Source organism: Vulpes lagopus, chromosome 8 (genome assembly GCF_018345385.1).
Source record: "Vulpes lagopus strain Blue_001 chromosome 8, ASM1834538v1, whole genome shotgun sequence".
NCBI lineage: Eukaryota > Metazoa > Chordata > Mammalia > Carnivora > Canidae > Vulpes > Vulpes lagopus.
Window position 1 is genome coordinate 103,734,242 of NC_054831.1, and position 25,004 is coordinate 103,759,245.

The 25,004-nt window shown below is 41.7% G+C and overlaps 2 protein-coding genes across 10 annotated transcripts in view; both read left to right on the top strand.

Annotated features, from left to right (window-relative positions):
• Positions 1 to 1,866: 1,866 nt before the first annotated feature.
• MRPS36 (mitochondrial ribosomal protein S36) lies at positions 1,867 to 10,209 on the top strand. The gene is made up of 4 exons (XM_041768281.1): positions 1,867 to 2,013; positions 7,411 to 7,474; positions 8,989 to 9,176; positions 9,947 to 10,209. Exons 1-4 carry the CDS (start codon positions 1,972 to 1,974, stop codon positions 9,962 to 9,964), a joined length of 312 nt encoding a protein of 103 aa, XP_041624215.1. The 5' UTR covers positions 1,867 to 1,971; the 3' UTR covers positions 9,965 to 10,209.
• Positions 10,210 to 16,540: 6,331 nt separating this feature from the next.
• CDK7 (cyclin dependent kinase 7) overlaps positions 16,541 to 25,004 on the top strand; it is a 38,739-nt gene continuing 30,275 nt past the window's right edge. For 3 of the 9 annotated variants that reach the window (XM_041766139.1, XM_041766140.1, XM_041766137.1), the window contains exons 1-4: positions 16,547 to 16,755; positions 17,095 to 17,154; positions 23,287 to 23,320; positions 24,205 to 24,272. In XM_041766139.1, coding sequence (XP_041622073.1) covers positions 16,690 to 16,755; positions 17,095 to 17,154; positions 23,287 to 23,320; positions 24,205 to 24,272 — 228 coding nt within the window. In that variant the 5' untranslated portion in view covers positions 16,547 to 16,689. Of the gene's footprint in view, positions 16,756 to 17,094; positions 17,155 to 23,286; positions 23,321 to 24,204; positions 24,273 to 25,004 lie in introns of those variants that run through there. The other 6 variants (XR_005989400.1, XM_041766136.1, XM_041766134.1 and 3 more) reach the window with 5 other exon arrangements.

A 25,004-nucleotide genomic window follows, 5' to 3' on the forward strand; every position in this document is an offset into this window, starting at 1 on the left:
TCTACTTGGGAAAGGTGTACATTATTTCCACGAAGGCTAATTTCACCAAGCCAAACATCACTGGGACAAGAAAGTATACTCCCACAACAGGGGAATGCTAGGTTTCAGAGTGGGGGGAAGAACATGGGTATCTGCTGAAAAGCATAAAGTCCACCACAGTATGAAGTCTTGGTCTTAAATATTAACTTCCTTTTTGCACATAGAAGACACACTTCCCAAAGGAAAGTTAACAGTCTCATTCAGTCATCACAGTTTCAAAGTTCAGGATCTCACGTTAGTCTTTCACATCAGGTCCAAATGTGGCTTTTCATGATCTGGAGATTAATGAACTGAAAAAGACAAATTCTGTTGTTTCATACAGCCAGCATACTATAGGGGGCAAGGTTAGCAATTCCGAAATACTGCTCGGCAGATGATAGGAGGCGCCCTTTCCGAGGCAGGGGGAACACTTTTTGATTCGTTCTTATACTGCTCACTGGAAGAAGGTGGGTTGTTTTTTTTAAGATTTTATTTATTCATGAGAGACAGAGAGGCAGAGACCCAGGCAGAGGGAGAAGGAGGCTCCCTGTGGGGAGTCAGATGTGGGACTCGATCCTCGATCCGGGGTCTGCAGGATCACGCCCTGGGCTGAGGGCGGCGCTAAACCGCTGAGCCACCCAGGCTGCCCTGGAAGAGGTTCTTTTGTGCTTTTTGACTCTGCGCTTTGCTAAATTCTCCCTTTCCATTATTGGCCTTGGCCATATCTGAAGAAGGCATTAGAGAGTATGTCCTGAGCAGCTTTCTCAGCTGGGCACCCAAATATTTTACATCTCAGTCCGTCTTAAATTCTGGGCCTGCGGTGCTTTTGTTAGTATATATTTTAAATGTGATTGGTGGTGAGCCTCATAGTTCCTTCGTTTGGTTGGTTCATCTATATCAGAGGCCAGCAAACTATGGCTTACCAGCTGGCTGTTTTTATAATTGAAGTTTTATTGGAACAAAGCTTTGCCCATAGATGTACATATTATCTATGGCTGCTTTCCATTAACACTAGCATATTTGAGTTGAACTGAGCATCAGAGATTATATGCACCGGCACCCTTTTTTTTTTTTTTTTTTTACAGTCACTGACTTAAACCAGATGACTTGTACAAAGTTTTTTATTAGGACTTGTCTCATTGCTTCCTAGTAGCTTATATAACTTTATATATAAAGATCTGTATTCTTTATTTTTTTACATCTGTATTCTTTATTTTTTGAAAAGCTTATTTATTCATGAGGGACTCCATTCCTGAACCCTAGGATCAAGACCCGAGCCAAAGGCAACCACTGAGCCACCTAGGCGTCTTCACACCTGTGTTCTTTAAACTAGAAGTTAGATCTGCTTTATTACATGTAATTTCAATTATTTTTTTGTAGTTCCAAATTTTTTTATCAAGAAAATTCACAAGTTGTCTTAGGTACTTTTTACTGAATCACAAGAGGCCATCATGCGTGGTGAGTTTTGCCTAAGGGTCTACAGCCAATGACAGAACAGAGGACATGGAACAAGAAGGGAGTCAAAGGCCAGGTTAATAGGGACATTAAGAACCATAATACAGGGCAGCCCCTGTGGCCTAGAGGTTTAGCGCCGCCTTCCGCCCAGGGTGTGACCCCGGGATGCCGGGATCGAGTCCCAAGTCCCTGCATGGAGCCTGCTTCTCCCTCTGCCTGTGTCTCTGCCTCTCTCTGTCTCAAAGTAAATAAATTATTTAAAAAAAAAAAAAAAAAAAAAAAAAGCTCTCCGGGGAAGGAACAGCTGACACAAAGTCAGCAGGGGCAGGTGGGGGGCAGGTAGGAGGGGCACGGGGCGGGGCCAGCTCCAGCGGAGGAGGAGCCCGCTCGCCCCGCCCCGTGACGTCACGGGAGGCCCGCCCCCCGCCGCCTGCCGCCCGGGGCTCCCGTTATCCCCGCGCGGAGCGAGCGCCCCGGAAGCCTCCCCAGCCTGGGGTCATGATGGGCAGCAAGATGGCGTCCGCCAGCCGGGTCGTTCAGGTAAGGAGACTGGGTCGCTTTTTCGCGCCGTGGGCGGTAGGGATGGTGGCGATTATAGCAATGGCGGAGGCGGAGGCTGAGCGGTGACCCCGGCCCCCCCCCCCCCGGGTTCTGTGTGGAAACTGGACCTGTGGCCGTCGGGTCGGGCAGGGAGCCGGGGCCTGGAGCTGAGGGTTCGAGCCGGGCTGCGGGAGCGCGGGGCCCGGAGCAGCCGGGGGGCCGGGACCCGTACCCGCCGGGGGGCCCGGAGCCGCCGGGGGGCCCGCAGTCTGCGGGCTGGGCCGCCCTGGCCGTGGTCCGGCCAATGGGCGCGTGACGCTGCCTGGACCGCCCCCGAGCAGCCAATGGGAAGGACGCGAACCCCGGGTCTGACCCGCGTCCCTTCAAGGTCTCGGGAATGGCCGGAGCCCTGGCCTGCCAGCCGCGTCCCCCGCGGCCTCGTCCTCAGGGATCCGAGCGTCCGGCTACCGGCTGGACGGGGGGACGGGGGGGCAGAGGTGTTACTTAAGTGCAGCTGTCACGTCTTAACGATGCAGGTGTTGGTTTCCCAAGCTTGCTTGCTTTCCCCGAGTTTACATCGGTAGCTAGACGAGCCCTTTAATCCCCACGCCGCTCACGGCCGCTCGCGGACTCCCGACCGCTTTCGTATTCGCTTCTGCAGCGGTGATTGGGCTTCAGGGGGCCAAGCGGGCGAGTAAAGGGACCCCACGTCCACATGCGCGGTGGTTTCGCACAATCTGCTTTCAGCTCTGAAAGCGTATTATTGTATGGTTTGACTTTGATGTGAGACGTGCATTTCCCTTTTGCACAAGCACATCTCTTAGGACTTGTTCTCAAAGCTGTTTGAGTCTGGAAGATAATCCCAGATCTCAGCCTTCAGCCCCTCTGCAAGGAATGATCCTCACTCATTCCAGTTGGTAGATATTGAGCCTTGACTGATTAAAGGTTCTGCGAGGACAGGGAAGACCTCTTACAAAGGGCTGGTATCCATTATGTATAACCGTACCTATCTGTAATATATAGCTCAACTTAAAAACGGGTTAAAGAGTTGAAATTGCACAACACAAGATAGACAAACGAGCGATAAGCCTGTGAAAAGACTTTCTACTTCATTACTTAAAATACAAATTAAAATCAGGAAGTACTACTGCATCTATCAAAGTTAAGCAAATTTTAAAAACTGCCCATACTAGGAGAGGACAGTGTGAAGAACCTAAAACTCTCATGCATTGCTGGTAGGAGTATAATTATCCTCTAGCCACTTTGGAAATCTGTTTTGTGAGTCTCTAGTAGTTAAACATATCTACCTTATGACCTAGGAGTTTTACTCACAGGTTTATTACCCAAGAGAAATAAATGCATATATCTACAAAAAGACTTCTATAAAAATGCCCAAATGCCAAGCATATATATTTGATATGTTTGGGTTGATCATAATCAGAAAGATGATTTATCATTTACAAAATCATTTTGGGGATCCCTGGGTGGCGCAGCGGTTTGGCGCCTGCCTTTGGCCCAGGGCGCGATCCTGGAGACCCGGGATCGAATCCCACATCAGGCTCCCGGTGCATGGAGCCTGCTTCTCCCTCCGCCTGTGTCTCTGCCTCTCTCTCTCTCTCTGTGACTATCATAAATAAATAAAAAATTAAAAAAAAAATTTAAAAAAAAATCATTTTGACTGCATGAGATATGGGAAGAAGATGGGTAGTTGGATTCATTCAGGATTTGAGATTTACAGGTAAGGTGAAGATAATCCTCCAGCAAGGAGGTTGAGAGTGCTGGTAAGAGGACATTGGGTTCAAAGCTAGGTAAGAAAGGGGGTAAAGTCAGGGTGGAACCAATTGACTGGAATAAGGAACAATCAAGGAACTGAAGGGTTTGGTGACGCTTACAATGGGAAGTAACAGAAAAGAGTTACACAGAGTTACGAGTTAAAAGGTTGTAGTTGAGGTTAGATTTTAGGTTAAGATTTTAGGAACAATGCAGCTCCGAACTTAGTGAAGAACTAAAAGAGCTTTTAAAAAGTAAATACTGGGGATCCCTGGGTGGCGCAAGGGTTTGGCGCCTGCCTTTGGCCCAGGGCGCGATCCCGGAGACCTGGGATCGAATCCCACATAGGGCTCCCGGTGCATGGAGCCTGCTTCTCCCTCTGCCTGTGTCTCTGCCTCTCTCTCTCTCTCTCTCTCTCTGTGATTATCATAAATAAATAAAAAATTAAAAAAAATACTGAAGTACAAGGAATGAAGAGGTAAATAGGCAACTCAAGTTTTGCTAAAGGAAATAGTGCATGAAAAGAGGAAAATGAAAAAAAATCACAGAACAATGAAGGAAAAGATTAAAAGGGTTCAGAGAAAGTAATAGAGGTAGAGAAAAACAGGAAGATGCAACTTTTGTATACTAAGTAGTCTCTGAAAAAGCAAATAGAACAAGTCTCAAACCCTAACCTAACCTAAAAGTTAATAAAACTTTCCTGATGTAAAAGAAGACTTAAACCTTTACCTTAAGCTTGAGAGAATTAACCAAGTGTGGTTGACCAATGGGTGTATTCTAGTAGATTCTTTAGATTTCTTTTTTAAAATTTACTTATTTATTTATTTTAAAGATTTTATTTATTCATGAGAGACAGAGAGAGAGAGAGAGAGAGAGAGAGAGAGAGAGAGAGGCAGAGACACAGGCAGAAGGAGAAGCAGGCTCCCTGTGGGCAGCCCAATGTGGAACTCGATCCCAGGACTCCAGGATCACGCCCTGAGTCAAAGGCAGTCGGTCAACTGCTGAGCCACCCAGACGTCCCTTACTTATTTATTTTAGAGAGAGAGAGAGAACACAAATGCATGGGGGTAGCAGGGCAGAAAGAGAGGGAGCCTGTCCCATGCAGGACTTGATCCCAGGGCCCTGAGGTCATGAGCTGACACCAAGAGTTAGTCGCCCAACTGACTTAGCCACCCAACGGTCCCTAGAATCTTTGGATTTTAAAGGAGAAAAATAAAAAAAAATTTCTTGGGTGATCAGGCAACAAGATCAAGCACTTAGAACAAAAGTTATCAGTTTTCAACAATAACAGCTCATAAAAGAGGACACGTGGATAACATATTTAAGGTAGTTAAGGAAAGAAAAGGTGAGGAGGGCACTTGTGTGGCTCGGTCGGTTAAGCGTCTGTCTTTGGCTTGGTCATGATCCTGGGGTCCTGGGATTGGCCTGAATTGGGCTCCCTACTCAGGAGGGAGTCTGCTTCTCCCTCTGCCCCTCCCCTCAGTCATGCTTCCACACTCATTCACACTCTCTCTCTCTGGAATAAATAAGTAAAACTTAGAAGAAGAGATAAACCACAGATATATCCAGCTACACTGACCTTCAAGTTGTAAAGGCCACAAATCCTTCTACACCTTTAATAACTCAGGGAATATTGCTCCCTGGTGCCCTTCCTACTAGATCTCCCAGAGAATGAGAGACAGCTGAGGAATACTTAGTTATACCTGGAGTTGTTTCAGTATAGGAAATGGATATGAACATTGAGAGTATGTGACTGCAACAACTAAGATTATATAATGGAGATACAGGTGAAAGGCTTGTTGGTAATATTATTCTGACTGTTTCGCTCTAATACCACTTTTAAAATGGAGGAATAAGGGGAAGAGTATACAAAAGGTAGAATATGGGACACTTGGGTAGTTCAGTGGTTGAGCATCCATCTTCGGCGTGATCCTGGATCCCAGGATCCCGAACCTGCTTCTCCCCTCCCTCTGCCTGTGTCCTGCAGTACCTGGTTTCCAAATTGCTACATTTACACAATTACCCATACCAACCTACTCAGTTAAGAAGTTAAAGATTTCTTAGTATTAGTATTATTATCATTGCTTTTAGACTGAAGTATAGAGTCTAAGCACTATGAAAGTTACTTGGATTCGCCTTTTTATTCCCTTAGTTATGTTACCAACTCATATACAGTTATAGTTGCTTCTATGTGTTTATAGAGTTTACTCTATTTTTTAAAATATTTTTTGTTTATTTATTCATGAGAGACATAGGCAGAGACACAGGCAGAGAGAGAAGCAGGCTGCATGCAGGGGGCCCGATGTGGGACTCCATCCCCAGGCCCGGGGTCATGACCTGAGCCGAAGGCAGACACCCAGCCGCTGAGCCACCCAGGCGTCCCTAGAGTTTTGTTTTTTAACATGAAAGACTTGAGTGTGCTCCTATGCTGTGGGAGACAACTCTATTCCAGCATTTTCTCACAGCAGCACAATTATGGTGGTACTTTCAGGCCAATCCCAACAAGCCTATTTACTTCTGTACTCATATAAAATACTTGTACTACGTATATCTAAATATTTTGCAGATAAACACACACTTCAATATACTAGTTACAGAGCAACTTAGAGATTACCTTAGGTGCATATAGTACTGTTTTTGAGTCTTAGCATTGTCTCAGAAAATTTCATATTTAAAGGTCCCTATAAGTTCCTCCCTATAGTTCCTCTGGAATTTTAGGGATAAAACATTAGTAGTCTGCAAATATCTGTTATAAATAGTATTCTAAAAATACATATTTCTGTGGGAATAGCCCTCAGACCAAAAGTGTTAACAAATGTTTAAATCTGTTTTACATGGGTTTGGAGATTATAGTGTTTTCTTATTTGTGCTTTTTTCCGTTTCTTCCAAATATCTGCTAGTTATTGACATAATAGGAAAACAACACTCAATACAAGTCAGGATGGGGCACCTGGGTGGCTCAGTAGTTGGGCGTCTGCTTTGGTTCAGCATATGACCCTGGGGTCATGGGATCAAGTCCCCTCAGGGAATCTACTTCTCCCTTTGCCTGTCTGTCTCTGCCTAATAAAATCTTTTTTAAAAAATACAAGTCAGGAAACTTCCAATTCTTACCAAGCAGCTCAGCAATATATGTTATATAACATAAAATGTATATCATCTTTTTAATAAGGCTGTTTTGAGGTCTGTTGGTAGTATAGTAAAATGTCTTATAATGTGTAAAGTCCAAAGTTATTATGAAGAGCAGATAAGATAAACGGATTAATAGTTCATAGACCAGTTTTCCTGGTTGGAGAAGAGTAAAATAGTAAGATTTAAAGTTGCTGTTAATGGGGCGCCTGAGTGATGGGCAGTTGAGAATCTGCCTTTGGCTCAGGGCATGATCCCAGGGTCCTGGGAACACGGGGAGTCTGCTTCTCCCTCTTCCTCTGCCCTCAACTCCCAAGCTTGTGCTCACTCTCTTGCTCTATCTCAAATAAATAAAATCTTTTAAAAAATAAGGTCGCTGTCAAATACTAAGTTTATTTTAACAAAGGTATCTATGAAGTTCAGTAGGTTGTTTCTTTTATAGTAAATGAGTCTATTTTAGTGCCTCATCTTTTTTTTCCATGTATTTTATTTTCCCTTTAGGTAGTCAAGCCACATACACCATTAATAAGGTTCCCTGACAGAAGAGACAATCCTAAACCTAATGGTAAGTTGTACTTCAGATTTAAAAATAAATAAATAAATATGTACAGGCATATTTATATATGAATATTCTATTACAGGCATTATTTCCCATTTTAAAATCAGGGAGAGACCATTGTAGCTTAGATCACAATAGTATGCTAGGTGGCATGCAAGTAGAAATTAACTTGCTACCTCCATTTAAAAAGGTGGTGACTCAACAGAACATGTCTCTGAATTTTTTATTTTTTCTTTTTTTAAGATTTTATTTATTTATTCCTGAGAGACATGGAGAGAGAGAGAGAGAGAGAGAGAGAGGCAGGCAGAGGGAGAAGCAGGCTCCATGCAGGGAGCCCAGTGCAGTACTCGATCCCAAGACTCCAGGATCATGCCCTGGGCGGAAGGCAGATGCTAAACCTCTGAGCCACCCAGGGATTCCCTTTTCTTCTGTCTTGTTTTTTCTTCTTCTTTCTTCTTTCTTCTTTCTTCTTCTTTTTTAAGATTTTATTTATTTATGAGAGAGAGAGAGAGTCAGGCAGAGGGAGAAGCAGGCTCCATGCAGGGAACTGGATACGGGACTTGATCCCAGGACTCCAGGATCACGCCCTGGGCAGAAGGCAGACGCTAAACCTCTGAGCCACCCAGGGATCCCCTTTTATTCTCTCTTTTCTTTTTTTAAGAAGATTTTATTTATGAGAGACACAGAGAGAGAGACAGAGACACAGGCAGAGGGAGAAGTAGGCTCCATGCAGGGAGCCCATCGTGGACCCGATCCTGGGTCTCCAGGATCATGCCCTGGGCCGAAGGCGGGGCTAAACTGCTGAGCCACCCAGGCTGCCCTCTTCTGTCTTTTAAAAGACTCTCCCGCGCTTAGGTTGAGAGAGAGATTGTGAGGAACAGTAGCCATTCCTGTATTTTTCTGCCAGCCGAACTTTTCTTTCATTCACTTATTTATTCATTCATTCAGTAGGTAAAGACTGCCTTAAACCTGAGCAATCCTTGCCTATAAAGTAATTGAAAATCTAAACCAGTCCTATTTTCCTCTTACCCCTCCCTTTTATCTGATCTTTTAGTTTATCCCTGTGTTTTTTTTAATTCCAGTATAGTTAGAGTGTCCAGTATAGTGATTTAACAATTCTATACATTACTCAGTGATCATTATGATTGTCCCTGTTTTTATTATAAGATATTTAATCATTAATTCAGGGAGGAGTTTAACAATTTTTTTTGAGTTTAATAATTTTTAACTGTAAATGCCACCATATGACAAAAGTTAAGTAATATAGATGACCCATATGGGTTAAACTCCATTATCTAGAAATTTTATTATTTTACAGACTTGTTCGATTTAGTAATTCATTCACTTAAAGCTACTTCGTTTTATGAAATTAAATATAGCTACCCAACTGTTACTCAGTAACACCTCTTAGAACTACACTTAGCATTTGAAGAATGACTTGCTTGTTCAATAATAGATAACTCAAAGTAGTATTTTAAGACACCTGAACAATTTATTTCTCTAATTACTTTTTTTTTCAGTATCAGAAGTTTTGAGATCAGCAGGACTACCATCTCATTCTTCTTCAATTTCACAGCATTCTAAGGGAAGTAAATCACCCGATTTGCTGATGCATCATGGTCCACCAGATACTGCAGAAATCATAAAAACATTACCTCAGAAATACAGAAGGAAACTTGTGTCTCAAGAAGAAATTGAATTTATCCAAGTACGTCATTGCTCTTTATCTTAGTACCTTGCAAAACACGTGAACATTTTTGGCTTTTGGAATTTCATAGGCTGATTTACTTGCTCTTTCCATCACCTTGTCATGGCGGGTCCATAGTTAAAACCAAGATAGTCAGGTTGGCCAAGACTATGAGAAATACACCACGTAACAAGCCCTCAGTAAAAGTGCATGAAGGAATATGTGTGTGGAAGTATAATATGGGAAGTAGCAATAGCTATAGCCACATGAAAAAAGCTCGGTAGAGTCCTTGGTAGTTTTCCAAGGCAAGGTGTGAAGGGCTGCTGAGACCAAGAAATTTGAGGACCATCAATCAGGGTCAACTTTTGAGTCCCTTCCGGATCAGAAATTGTTTTTCCTTTTTTTTTTTTTTTTAATTTTATTTATTTATTCATTAGAGACAGAGGCAGAGACACAGGCAGAGGGAGAAGGAGGCTCCATGCAGAGCCCGATGTGGGACTCGATCCTGGGACTCCAGGATCGCGCCCTGGGTGGAAGGGAGGCGCTGAACCACTGAACCACCCAGGGATCCCAGAAATTGTTTATAATATTGATAGGAGTGCTTAAGAGGAATGAAAAACTGAAATCGTTTTTTTTTTTTTATTTTTTTTATTTTTATTTTTTTTTGAAATCGTTTTTAAATACCTAAAGATCATTTGCTTAAAATTGAGTAAACTTGTATAGTGGCTGTGAAAGCATTTCTTCTGTAAAGTTAATACCTAATCTTTTTGCTTTGTTTTTTTCATTTTCAGCGTGGAGGTCCGGAATAATCACTGACAGTGTGGCTGCTGTTTGTCATCAGACAGAAGAATAGTCTTTACAATAAAGAACTTCCAAAATGGCACATGAGAAATTATACAGTAAACAACTTGAATAAATACTCTGTTAAAAAAAAAGAAAAAATATATAGAAAATTTAGATGGACACTTGAATCTCCTAATATATGTTATCTTGGTCAGTTTCTTCACAAGCTTACCTAATTGCTTATATACTTATTAAAGTATACATTTTTAAATGTTAGCCTATTAATTTACTCTCGATTATCAAGTATTACCAGTGTTGAGCTATTAAAAGCATACAATATGTAGTAAACTATCATAGGTTTCCCATAATTTCACTTTTGTTTGGGACATGGAAAGATTTACCATACAGATTGCAGCTTTGGGGGAATGATTTTTCCTGAAACTGGATAAGGATTAGTGAAAGAATGACTCCATTATTTGTTCTTTATTTTCTTAACATTTTTTCATTCACAAAGTTACTGGAGTATAACTAGTTTAAAAAGCATATCCTACACTAGATGATAAAAATACAGTTAAGGTAAAACAGGGAACTTTGTGGTATTAAAACTGGGAGTTAACACAAAAGATTATTTGTAACCTATATTCAGAAGAGAATACCAGAGTTTAAAATGGAAAATAAGAGATCAAAATGAATATAATCTAGGAAGAGATGTTTGATTAGAAATTGCAGCTTACTATGTTATTAAGGGTGTTAAGTCTTAAAAAAAAAAACAAGGGGGGGTGTTAAGTCTTACTATTTGATTTATTTTACTGTTTTGTCATGTATGCAAATTCTGAAAGCCACTCACTTTCTCAAACTTAATGTCTGAAAGCCTCTTAAAATCAACCTAAATATTTACCTTATTAAAGCTATTTATGGAACTTTAGGGGCTTACAGTGCCAAGCGTATGCATTATTGTGAAACTAAAGCATCACAAAGCTAAATAAATTTTCTTCCATACGTTGAATGATATCTAGAATATGCTTTAAAGAAGTCATCATAAATAAATAAATAAATAAATAAATAAATAAATAAATAAATAAATAAGAAGTCATCCCTAATAGTAAGGGTAGCTTGTGGGCATTAGAGTCAAATTGTTATTGAATATTACTCAGTTGCCTATGGATTAAACTTTACTTTTTTTTGTTATTTCATAGTTGATCTGCTTCTCTTATAAATTCTCTATTGTGGCCTAGTATAAATGTTGCCCAAGTCGAATACGAAATAGGTGTTTGGTGACTCAGCAAAACAATGTGACTCATTATTTTTCTGTTATTATTTTTAAAACTTATTTGGAAAATATTCTAAAAGATTAGCACTATTCTCTTTTTTCTCCTTTTTTTCACTTCACTAAAAGGAAGCCAAGGTCGATTTTTTTGCTTTCCCAAACAGAGTGGGTTCAAATAATGAAGAATGATTTGTGTGATACTGTGGGCCAGCAGTCAGAAACCCCATACTAGAACTGTCTGAAGGTCATCTTCATTACAGCTCCTACCATGAATGGTGCAATGAAAAACTATCACATTTACAGAATTTGTCAGCTTAAGTATGGCAAAAAGGCATCTTCAGTAGGAAATGAGGTGTCATAGGATGAGCTCCCAAAAAGGATAGATCAATAGCCAGTATTTTCACTTAGGAGTTAAGCACTTAAATGTACATAACCATGAGCAAATTGCTGAATTTGTTCAAGTTTCCGTTTTGCTCCCTAACAGTATATAATATAGGCAGGATCAATTATTGTGTATTATTCTGTAGCAAATCAAAACTTAATGACTGAAAACCCAAAATGTGGCTAAAACAATAATCACTTATTAGCTCATGATATCTCTGGGTCTGGAATTCTGGAGTAATTTGGCTGGACAGTTATGCTCAGTGTCTTTCAGAAGGTGCAATCGGACTCCAGCCAGGGCTGCAGTTACCGAGGGCCTGCTTGGAGCTAGATGCTCTACCTCCAGGGTGGCTCACTCACTAGACTGGCAAGTTGATATTGGCTGTTGGCAGGAGGCCCCAGTTCCTCCCCACATAGTCCTCCTCATGGGGCAGCCTGATTGAATTCATAGCTTGATGGCTGATTTCCCCCAGAGTGAGTCATCTAAGCATGCAAGGCTGAAAGAGCAGTGCCTTTTATGATATACCTAAGAGACGCACTGGGGCAGCCTGGGTGGCTCATTGGTTTAGAGCCGCCTTCAGTTCAGGGCGTGATCCTGGGGTCCTGGCATCTAGTCCCACGTCGAGCTCCCTGCGTGGAGCCTGCTTCTCCCTCTGCCTGGGTCTCTGCCTCTCTCTCTCTCTCTCTCTCTCTCTCTCTCTCATGAATAAATAAATACAATCTTAAAAAAAAAAAGTTACATGCACTCAATTCTGACATATTCCACAAGTCACACAGAACAGTCTGTTTCACTGTGGGAATAGACTACACAAGTGCCTTGACAGCAGAAGGGAAGACGCATTGGGCCATCTTGGAGGCTGGCTAGTGCTCATATGTGCAAGTGCTTTGTAAACTGGACAATGCTATACAGATGCTGAATGGCATTTTATACATACGGTGACCTAATGAACCCCGAATAACACCTAAATAACTATATTTGTTACCATACTTAAAATGTCCCCAAATAGGAACTTATTTAGCATAGTCTAATGCAGTGATTATGAGTTCATTTGCCATAATGCAGTTTGGAACCTCTAGCCATCACATTTATTTATTTAAAATTTTTTTAATTTTTATTTTTTTTTTAAAGATTTTTATTTATTTATTCATAGAGATGCAGAGAGAGAGAGAGAGGCAGAGACACAGGCAGAGGGAGAAGCAGGCTCCTTGCAGAGAGCCTGATGTGGAACTCGATCCCGGGTCTCCAGGATCACGCCCTGGGCTGCAGGCGGCGCTAAACCGCTGCGCCACTGGGGCTGCCCAAAATTTTTAATTTTAAAATAAATTTCTGTGGTTTTGTTTCGTTTAGTCTTGAGAGTCACAGAGAGAGGCAGAGACATAGGCTGAGGGGGAAGCAGGCTCCCTGTGAGGAGCTGGATGCAGGACTCGATCCCAGGACCCCAGGATCAGGCCCTGAGCCAGATTCTCAAGCACTGAATCCCCCAGGTTCCCCTAGGCATCACATTTAGCTCACTATTTAGCTTAGTAGAAATCATTTGGTAGGAATAATTACTACAAGTGAGGTTAGATTACCGTTTATAAAGTGATGCCTTTTCAGAAGGAACTTTGACCTAAGTTCTATGATAACGTGTATCATTAGGTACATCTAGGTACAGTTAAGAGAAATGAAAAAAAAAAGGAAATGATAAAGATGGTATGCTTTGTGTCATGTATGAGGATTTTGCCTATGAAAACGTCAACTCAATAAAGACCCAAGTGGTGGGCAGCCCCGGTGGCACAGCGGTTTGGCGCCGCCTGCAGCCCAGGGCGTGATCCTGGAGACTCTGGATCGAGTCCTGCGTCAGGCTCTCTGCATGGAGCCTGCTTCGTCTCTGCCTCTCATTCTCTCTCTGTGTCTCTATAAATAAATAAATAAAATCTTAAAAAGAAAAAAAAGAAAAAAAGACCCAAGTGGCAAAGAGTTGGAAGGTGACTAGTAATAGTTATGTGATAACAAACTTAGCACTGTAAACATTATTCTGGGGGTTTTGGAATTGTAAAGCAATTAAAGCCTTGTGGCAACCCAATCAGTAGTCCTATTACAAATGAGGAAACTAAAGTCAAAGATTTTGCTCAAGTAGTAAGTCCGGTGACTGAATGCTCGTGAGGCCAGTATGCAAATACAAGTAGTCTAGATACAGAGCAAGAACTTACTCTGTATTACCTTGACTAAATCATGAACCTTAATATTCTCCCTTCAACACCTCTAACAATGAATATTCTCAACTCTTAGAAACATCAGATGCCTCAGCTCAAAACCTTGCAATTATCATTTTTTCCTCCACAACCCATATCCAGTTTATCAACAAATCTTTTTTTTAAATGCCTTGCTTTGTCTTTTTTAAAATTTTTATTTATTTATGATAGTCACAGAGAGAGAGAGAGAGAGAGGGAGGGAGGCAGAGACATAGGCAGAGGGAGAAGCAGGCTCCATGCACTGGGAGCCCGACGTGGGATTCTATCCCGGGTCTCCAGGATCCCGCCCTGGGCCAAAGGCAGGCGCTAAACCGCTGCGCCACCCAGGGATCCCTTATCAGCAAATCTTATTGGCTAGAAGCCAAATTGATAAGACATATAGCCATCTGGATAACTGCAATAATTCTTTCGCTGGCCTTGCTTTTTCTTGCCTAAGTCTATATTGTGGTCTTACAAAACAGCCATAGTGAATTTTCTAAAACATTAAGTCAGATCATATCACTTTGCTAAAAAGTCTGCAGTGGCTTTTTCTTTTCTTTTTTTTTTTTTTTTTGCAGTGTCTTGTTTAGTGATGTCTTTTAACACTCAATTTTGTAAATTTAAATTTAATTAACATTTAATGTATTATTAGTTTCCGAGGTATAGGTTAGTGATTCATCAGTCTTATATATATCCAGTGCTCATTATATCATGTGCCCTCCTTAAGGTCCATCATCAGATACCTCATCTCCCCACCTCCCACCCCCTTCAGTGACCCCTCAGTTTGTGTCCTATGATTAAGAGTCTCTTATGGTTTGTCTCCCTCTCTGATTTCATCTTGTTTTATTTTTCCCTCCCTTCCCCTGTGATCATTATGTTTCTTAAATCCCACAAAAGTGAGATGATTATCTTTCTCTAATGGATTTATTTCACTTAACATAGTACCGTCTCGTTCTATCCATGTCACTGCGAATGGCAAGATTTTTTTGATGGCTGAGTAGTATTCCATGGCATATATACACCACATCTTTATCCATTCATCTGTCGATGGATAGCTGGGCTCTTTCAATAGCTCAGTTATTGTGGACATTGCTGCTATAAGCACTGGGGTGCAGGTGCTCCTTTGGATCCCTACATTTGTATCTCTGGGGTAAATACCTACTAGTGCAATGATGAGTCATAAGGTAGCTCTATTTTCAAGCTTTTGAGGACCCTCCATACTGTTTCCCAGAGTGGCTGTACCCAGTTTGTGTTCCCACCAGCAGTGTAAGAGAGTTTCCCTTTCTCTCCTCACCAACATCTGTCGCTTCCTGACTTGTTCATTTTAGTCATTCTGACTGGTGCGAGGCGGTATCTCATCAGGATTTTTATAGTTCCCTAATGCTGAGCGACATGGGGTATTTTTTCATGTGTCTGTTGGCCATCCATATGTCTTCTTTGGAGAAATGTCTGTTCGTGTCTTCTAATCTTTTTTTTTTTTTTAAGATTTTATTTATTTATTCATGAGAGACACAGAGAGAGAGGCAGACACACAGGCAGAGGGAGAAGCAGGCTCCTTGCAGGGAGCTTGATGTGAGACTTGATCCTGGGACCCCAGGATCATGCTCTGGGCCAAAGGCAGGCACCAAGCCGCTGAGCCACCCAGGCGCCCCTTCTGCTCATTTCTTGATTGGATTATTTGTTCTTTGGGTATTGGGTTTGATAAGTTCTTTACAGATTTTGGATACTAGTTGTTTATCTGATAAGACAATTGCCAATATCTTCTTCCATTCTGTGAGTTGTCTTTTGGTTTTCTCAACTGTTTTCCTTTGCTGTACAAGTTTTTCATCTTGACGAATTCCCAATAGTTCATTTTTGCCTGTTTCCCTTGCCTTTGGACACGTGTCTAGCAAGAAGTTGCTACTACCCAGGTCAAACACCCTATTTAAACTGCAAGCCCTTCCCAATCCCCTTTCCCCGCTTTCTCTCTGTAGCACTTCACTGTATCCATCATAACACATTTTATCTCCTTCCATTGGAAAGCATGGATCTTTGTCTTTTTCCCTGCTGATCTGTCAGTCTACAACAGAGCCTGGCACATAGTAAGCACTCAATACACATTCCATGAGTAAGTGCGTTAATGTGTTTAATGTGTTGATTTGCATGAAAACAGGAGAATCAAGTTTGAGTACTGCTCTTAGTTCGCACTCAATTGAGCACTTGGTATGTCTAAAGTTTCTGCGTGTCTCGAAACCAGTTATGTTCACAACCAGTTACGATGCGGCCTATTATTTCCATTTTACAGAGTGGAAAACGGATGGCCAGCAGTCTGTTCCACAGCACGAACTGCTTCGGTTGACCTGGATTTCGCTTCCTCGGGTCTGAACTGAGGTCTCCGGCCCAGCCCCTAACCACTGGTCTCTCCGTCTTCTAAGTAACTGGAGATTGTTGCAGCTCTAAGCGTCCATAGCAACCGCGGCGACGGAGGCCCCGGAGCAGGCTCCAGGAAGCCAGAGTTGGGATAGGTCAGGACTTCCGGTCTCGCACGCCTACTAAGCCCCGAGCCCAGAGCACCGTCTCACCACGCTGACCTGCCCGAGGCAGGGAGGAATCACCTGCGCTGAGAAGGTCTCAAGGTGACACAGCCACCTGCGCCAACGCTCCGCTCCCGGCACCAACCGGCTGCGACGGGACAGTGCGGCGACGGCCCCGAAAAGCCAACGGACCCTACGTCGCGCCGCTTCCGCCGGAACGCGCGGCGCGCCAGCCCAGACCGGAAGTGGGGGCGGAGCTACTAAAGCGCCGGCTCGCGCTCAGCGGAAGTGGCTGTTGGGGGCTTTAAGGTGGCTTTAAATTCCCGCTGTCTGGAAGGCTTTGCCCGGGTCGGTTGGGTTCGGCTTCGCGCGCCGGATGGCGGTGGACGTGAAGTCGCGAGCGAAGCGTTATGAGAAGCTGGACTTCCTCGGGGAGGGACAGGTGAGGCTCTCGGGCGGGGCTCGGGGGCCCTGGACCGACAGGACCCTCTGCGCGGCTTTTCGGGCGGGGGCGGGGGCGGGGGCGGGAGGCCTGGCCTGGCAGCCCCTTCGTGCGCGAGGCCGCCCCGCGGGCCCTGGAGCGGGGGCGGGCGGGGCGAGGCGAGGATCGGCCTGGGGCGCCCCGAGGGTCGGCCTCGTCCCTGCCCGCCGCCGCCGGGCCGCCCCTAGAGCCCTGCGGGGGCCGGTCCGAGCCTCCCGGTAGCTCAAAAGGCAAAAACACAGACACCCCCCCCAAAAAAAAGCCCCCAGGCGCTTAGATGAGTTCTGTTTTTCTCTCTAGTTTGCCACGGTTTACAAGGCCCGAGACAAGAACACCAACCAAATTGTCGCCATTAAGAAGGTGAGTGACCGTCTGTGGTTGGCGCTCGGGTCTCGGAAGGTCGCACGCGCCGTTGTGTGGGGCCCCGACCTCCCCAGGCGCCTGTGTCGGCCACGCTTGCGCCCGCTGCGCGCATCGGGATTTCCTTGGAAGGCCTGCGTGAGCGTTGACGTTGATGTGTGTTGTTTAAGAATGATTTCGTTTTATTTTTGAGATGTTATTTATTTATTCATGAGAGACACAGAGCGAGCGAGAGAGAGGCAGAGACCCAGGCAGAGGGAGAAGCAGGCCCCATGCGGGGAGCCCGACGTAGGACTCGATCGGTGACCCCGGGGTCACGCCCTGGCCGAATGCAGATGCTCAACCACTGAGCCACCCGGGAGTCCCTAAAAATATTAATTAAGTAGCTTTTTTTTTTTAACTTGCATTCATTCAAGAAACTTGGGTCATATGTCGCTAATGTGCCTACCTGTCAGATGCTTTCCCTTACCTGTTTTATGTTTTGTGCTTTTTTTTTTTTTCATGTAGCCCTCCACCTAGCCGTGTGACGTAGGTAAAGGGTGTTTATTTTGCACCGGAGGTAGCTGAGACTAAGAGAGAGCGAATAACTTGTCAGAATGACGCACATGCTAATTGCTCAAACTAGAATTTAAGTCCAGGCGTTCTGCTGCCAGGTTCTGGTTCTTTCCTCTGCTCCTGAAATCAGTGATCTTCTCGGAGAGAGCCGGTTTTTGTCACATCTCCAGGCCTCTTTGGTGGGTGGGGTAGGTGACTTCCGCCTCCTTATGTTTATTATTATGTTTATTATTCCACCTCTTGCTGTTTGAACCTGTTTCCCCTTCAAAATTCCTGACCCCTTTGAAGCCTATCCCCCTGATTCACCTGCACCTGACTCCTTGTTGTCCTCTCCATAATTATTCATGCTATTAATATCTTTTTACTTCTTTTTTTTTAAGATTTTATTTATTTATTCACGAGACAGAGAGGCAGAGACACAGGCAGAGGGAGAGGCAGGCTCCCTGTAGGGACCTGATGGGGACTCGCAGAACTTCAGGATCACGTCCTGAGCTGAAGGCAGTTGCTGAACCGCTGAGGCACCCGGGCTGCCCTCTTTTTACGTTTTCTGATGTCTCTCCTCTCATTTCCAACTTGAATTGTGTCATACAGCATTGTAGCTACTTCTGCGTAAAAGCCTGGTCTATTCTGACCCTTTCTGAAGTTAACTTTTCGATTCTAACTATGGTTCACTATATTAGCCACATTGACCCTTTTTGTCCCCTGACAAATTAAATTCAGTTCATTCCTGGGATCATTGGATTTGCTTGCCTTCTGGTGAGTATATATTTCTCTAAAATTTGGCAAGTTTTAGATCTCATTCGACCATCTCTCTCACATAGAGGCCTCCACTAGTTCTATAGGTGTGCCTCCCTACTTTCAGTTCCTTGTTATAGGTCTCCATTATCTTCATGACATTTATCAAAATTTGAAATTCTCTTACCTGTAAGCTTATTGTCTGTTTACTTCCACTCAAATTATACTTAGAACCATGTCCAGTACATTTGTAGATATATGTTAAAAATGTACTAACCTTGGGACGCCTGGTGGCTCAGTGGTTGAGCGTAGGCCTCGTTGGCCTTCGGCTCAGGTCATGATCCTGGGGTCTTGGGATTGAGTCCCGCACGGGGTTTCCTGCTCAGGGGGAACCTGCTTCTCCCTCTGCTGCTCTCCCTGCTTCTGCTGTCTCTGGCAAATAAATAAAACTAAAAATATGTGTTAACCTAAAAAAAAAGTGTATTAATCTGACTGATAAAATCTTTCCAGTGTTGTCATACTGAGTTCTGTAGTTGTCTGAAAGCCCTAAGGGAGTTTGTTTTATTTTGGGATTTTTTTTTTTTTGCTTGTTTTTTTTTTTTTTTTTTTTAATTTTTATTTATTTATGATAGTCACAGAGAGATAGAGAGAGAGGCAGAGACACAGGCAGAGGGAGAAGCAGGCTCCATGCACCGGGAGCCCGACGTGGGATTCGATCCCGGGTCTCCAGGATCGCGCCCTGGGCCAAAGGCAGGCGCCTAACCGCTGCGCCACCCAGGGATCCCTTTTTCGCTTGTTTTTAAAGTAAATTGGGATATAGAATTCATCTTGTTTCTTTTTGTAACATTTAAAAAAATGTTTTTATTTATTCATTTGAGGGGGGAGGGGCAGGGGGAGATGGAGAAGCAGGCTTGCCACTGAACAGGGAGCTATGCTAGGGTGATCCCAGCACCCTGGATCATGACCTGAGCCCAAGGCAGACATTTAACCAACTGAGTCACACAGGTGCCCTTCCTGTTTCTCTTTGATAGACTTTTACCCCTTGAAGGTTACTCAAAATGGAATCTTCTTTTATATTTAATTTTTATGTCAGATATGTCATCGTGGTTTTAATAAAAGTTAAAAGGCCTAGGCTTTTTAAGGTACTTGACTCTTAGCCCTGTCTTTCACTCCTTAGGGCAATCACTTACAACTCCTATAGTTTTCCTCTGGTATTTATTTATTTTTCATTAAATACTATGCTTATATCATTATTTCTTGAGTGCTCGCCTCTACTTCATTTTAGACATTATCTAGTTTTTTTTGTTGTAGTTTTATACTTGTTCATTTACTACTAACATTTAATGTTTAATTTTACAAGTAATGTATATTCTGTGTTCTTTCATCTATTGTATCTTAGGCTTTTATTTTTTTATTTTATTTTATTTTTTTTTTTGTATCTTAGGCTTTTAAAATACGTTTAGGGTAAGTGGAATATTTCATTTCTACTGAAATTAATTAATTAAAATTTTTTAAGGTTTTATTTATTTATTCATGAGAGAGACAGATCGAGAGACAGAGACACAGGCAGAGGGAGAAGCAGGTTCCATACAGAGAGCCTGATGTGGAACTCCATCCCAGGTCTCCAGGAGCACGTGCTGGGTCAAAGGCAAACGCTCAACCGCCGCCACCCAAGCGTCCCTCTACTGAAATTTATAAAAAAAATAAAATATCATTGATCTCTATCTCATCTCTTTAAAAAGATCATATGGAATTTATGCTGCCTGATTTATTTAACCAGTCTTCTATTGGTGGCCTTTTAGACTGTTTCTCTCAATAGCTAACTGACCCGCCATATATAAATATTCTTTTTCAGTTTGTTTTTCTGAATCAGTCTTATTTCTGAAATCTTCTATATGAAAACATGTAGATGTGGTTTATTTATGATCATCGGTGATTAGAATCCATCCTATAACTACGCTAAAATTTGTCCAAATTCTTGATACACCTTTAGGCTATTTTATTGTTATTTTTTATGTTTTCCCTTATTACAGTTCTACAGACATGCCTCTTCGTGTGAGTTTCTTTAGAGAATATATCCATATTTGAAACCAACTGTAAATTATTGCTGTTTTAGGGAATATTCAGCATCAGCCTCCTCATGTATTGTCAGATTGTTCTTAAAAGTGGTTGGACTAATCTCCCTCGACTTTCTTACTATGTTTGTATTGTCAGATTTTACAACATTTGTCAATTACCTGGATCAAAATTGGTATATGATTATTTCAGTTAATATTTCTCTGGATACCAGTTGGATTGATCGTCTTTTTTTAGATTTATTGGCTTATTAGATTTTTTTCTAACAGTTTTTCTGTTAGGGTGCTTGAATTTTTTCTTCCTATTTGGTGGAATTTTTTATTATATTCTGGACGTTGATCCTTTGTCAGAAATATGCACTGCAGGTATCATCTCCCAGTCTTTGGCTAGACTTTTAGTTTATTCATTCATTCATTCATTCATTCATTCATTCATTCATTCATGAGAGACACACAGAGAGGTACAGACACAGGCAGAGGGAGAAGCAGGCTCCATGCAGGGAGCCCGATGTGGGACTCAATCCCAGGACTCCAGGATCACACCCTGGGCTGAAGGCAGGTGCTAAACCGCTGAGCCACCCAGGGAATCCTGAAAATATCTACGTTTTAGAGATGCCTACTTAGGTACATGGGGATGAAATCTTAGGAAATCTGTGGTTTGTTATAAGAAAGGGAAAGATGAATAATGAAGTAAGTGTGGCAAAATACTGATATTTAATCCTAGTGGTGAAGTAGATGGCTTCATGAAACTAATATATTTTTATTGTGTTTAGAGAATTAAAAAAATTTTTAAATTGTTCTTAACCCCTTATATTTCTGTGCAAAGTTTAAAATCGATTTGTCAGGGATCCCTGGGTGGCGCAGCGGTTTGGCGCCTGCCTTTGGCCCAGGGCGCGATCCTGGAGCCCCAGGATCGAATCCCACGTCGGGTTCCCGGTGCATGGAGCCTGCTTCTCCCTCTGCCTGTGTCTCTGCCTCTCTCCCTCTCTCTCTGTGTGACTATCATAAATAAAGAAAAATTAAAAAAAAAAAATTAAAATCGATTTGTCAGTGTTCTTTAAAAAATGCTGTTGAGAGGAACGCCTGAGTGACTCCGTGGTTGAGCGTCTCAAGGCATGATCCGGGATCAAGTCCCGCTTTGGGCTCCTCACATGGAGCCTGCTTCTCTCTGTGTCTCTCGTGAATAAAAAAAAAAAAAAAGTGTTTGTAGTATATTGCTGGGAGATATCTGTAATTTATATCTTTTAATCTATTTTTATCATTACCAGGAATCTTATTTTTAAAATTTTAATTCCAGTATAGTTAACATATAGTGTTACATTAGTTCCAGGTCTACAGCACAGTGATTCAGCAATTCTGTACATTACTCAGTGCTCATCATGTGTAATCTTAATCCCCTTCACCTATTTTCCTTATCCACCTCTCCACCTGCCCTGATAGCCATCTGTTTGTTCTCTATGGTTAAGAGTCTGTTTCTTGGTTTGTCTCTTTTTTCTTTGTTGGTTTGTTTGGTTTTTTAAATTCCACATATGAATGTAATCATAGGCTATTTGTCTTTCTCTTATTTCACTTAGTGAAATAAGATCCATGTTGTTGTACCTGGTAAGATTTCATTCTTTTTTGTGACTGAGTAATATTCCTGTGTATGTGTGTGTGTATATATCTTTATCCGTTCATCTATTGATGGACACTTGTATTGCTTTCGTAGTTTGGCTTTTGTAAATAATGCTGCAATGAACATAGGGTGCATGTATCTTTTTGAGTTAGTGTTTTTATATTTTTTGGTAAATACACAGTAGGGGAATTACTGAAACCTGTGGTAATTACATTTTAATTTTTTGAGGAACCTCCATACTGTTTTTCACGGTGGCTACATCAGTTTGCATTTATCTGGGAGATATTTTTAAAGGTAGAATAGCTGTGTTTTTCCAGAAATAAATTTTGTTTTGGGTATTTTTGATTATGATTATATGTAGTCATTGTATAAAGCAGTGACTAAGAGACTGGTGTAAGCCTAAACCTATTAATGAAATTTCTTACGCTTTTTGTGTGTGTGTGTGTGTGGTTTTTATCTGTATTAATGGTGATGACAGTTTAGCCATTTTTTGTATCCATCATAATTTGCAATTTTTTTTCAATTTTTTTAAAAGATTTTATTTATTTACTTAGAGCTCAAGCAGGGAGAGTCTCAAAGAGGGAGAGGGAGAAGCAGACTTCCTGCTGAGCAGGGAGCCTGATGGGGCACTTGTTCTCAGGACCCTAGGATCATGACCTGAGCTGAAGGCAGACACTTAACCAACTAAGCCAGTCAGGTGCCCTTGTAATTTTGCTTTTTGAAAATGTGTTCCTTAGGAGCATATTATGGGGCATATTAAACATGTAATTTTATGTTTATAACATCACTTATGTCCTCCCAAGTAGGCTAACTTGAAAGGATATTGTTGTTAATGTGCCCTCAGTTACAGTTCTACATTTAATCTTGCAAAGATAAAGGAGATCTTTATTTTCTTAATTCAGTTATTTGAATGTGTAATTGAAAAAGTTAAGGGGCAAGGAATAGTAGGTACTTGGTCCTTTCTTATATTGTTAATTTTGCCTTTCAAATTCATGATTTCCACTCCCTCTTTGTTTACTGGTTACATATAAGTCGCTACATGTTTTTGCTGTGGTCACATTTCTGAAGCGTTTATATGTTTATATGTTATGCATTAAGTGTAAATAAGCTAACATATTTTTAATGTGTTGGTTCCTCCCCCCCTTTTGCCAGATTAAACTTGGACATAGATCAGAAGCTAAAGATGGTGAGTATTTAATATAATCTGACAGAGCAGGAAAAGTTTTTATTCTCACTAAGGAAATAAGCAGAGTATTGGAATTATGAGAGATTCTAGATGCGGGATGCTGGAAGAGTAAACTCAGGGTGGAGACTCAGGATAGAGACAGGATATTTGTGATACCCACCATTTGGATGTTAAGAGTATGTAAGTCATTCAAGTCATCTGAGTAAATGGAAGGCAACAAGGTTATAGTGGCTTGTCTTGCTGTTTTCATTACTCTTTAAGATGTTGTTGCAAGCAGTTTTTTATTTTTCTGGCCTTCTAATTTGAAAAATCAGGATACAACGTCATGGAAGTACAGAAAGCTCACACTGAAATAGATGATGAATGGAAGAAAACATGTTTTTACCCTTCTTCCAAAGCCTTGTGTGCTAAGTCTTGTTTAGTCATCAAGAACTAGTTTTTATAAAACAGAACCCATTGTCTCTCCATATATAATAGGCAGTACCAGAACTTATTTTTGAGTTCTATCCTTTGTATTGGGAAAGGTACTGTCTTACCACTATTTTGCTGTTAGCATCCAGGATCTGTTCCTAATATAATGCAAGAAAGAGGAAGCTATTGACTTATTCCTTTAATGTTACACACTGACACATTGTTATTCCAGCAGTCTTCTTAAGTGATATGCTACAAAATGAATAATTATCATGGTCATTGTTAAGCTATTTTCAAAATAAAGCAATATAAAAAAAAACCAAATGTCAAACAATTTGTCCAATAGTCTGTATTTTTCTATGGAGTACTCACTGCCATTTCCTGAAAGACTAACTTGTCCCAAAAAATATGCTTGTAAGGAGATTTGAGATTTCAGAATTATTTTTCACATTTTGCTTTGCTTTTTCATATAGGCATAAACAGAACAGCTTTAAGAGAGATAAAATTATTACAGGAGCTAAGCCATCCAAATATAATTGGTGTGAGTATGATATGAGTTGTTTCTGGGATCTGGGACCCTGCCATTTCTGAATGAGGTAGATATTGATTGAATGCTGAGCAAGATGAATTGTTTTAGGTGAGCCTTGCAAAAAAGCTTTACAGTTTATCAGGATAATATGTATTTCCTATTCTCTTTAGTCCTGTAGGCAGTTGTCTTAAAAGCATTAAATATTAAAACATTTAATATTGGCATATAGCCTAATTATGTCAAAAATCATTTTGAAGCCTAGAGAGCTTTAGCATGTATAAGACCTTGAGTAAGCTTCCCTATAACTCGGTGCCATAATTCTTACCTCATAGGGTTGTGACAAGACTAGTTGATTTTTTTTGTTTTGTTTTGTTTTTAAGATTTTATTTATTAGAGAGAGAGACAGAGATCACAAGCAGGGAGATAGAGGGAGAAGCAGACTCCCCACTAAGTGGGGAGCCTGATGCAGGACTGGGCATCCAGGATCATGACCTGAGCCAAAGGCGGATACTTAACCAACTGAACCACCCAGGCACCCCAGACTAGTTGATTGAATGCATATAAAGTACCTGGAAATAGAGCCTGACATAGAGAATGCATATATTGAATGATAGCTGCCATTGCTGTTTATAGGATTTTCTTAAAAACTGAGCACAGAATTGAAGATTGAAGTGAGATTTTCAATTATTTGTTTCTTAAACATAGCTCTCAAAATTTGGGGCACGAGCTTAAGTATTTAGTGAC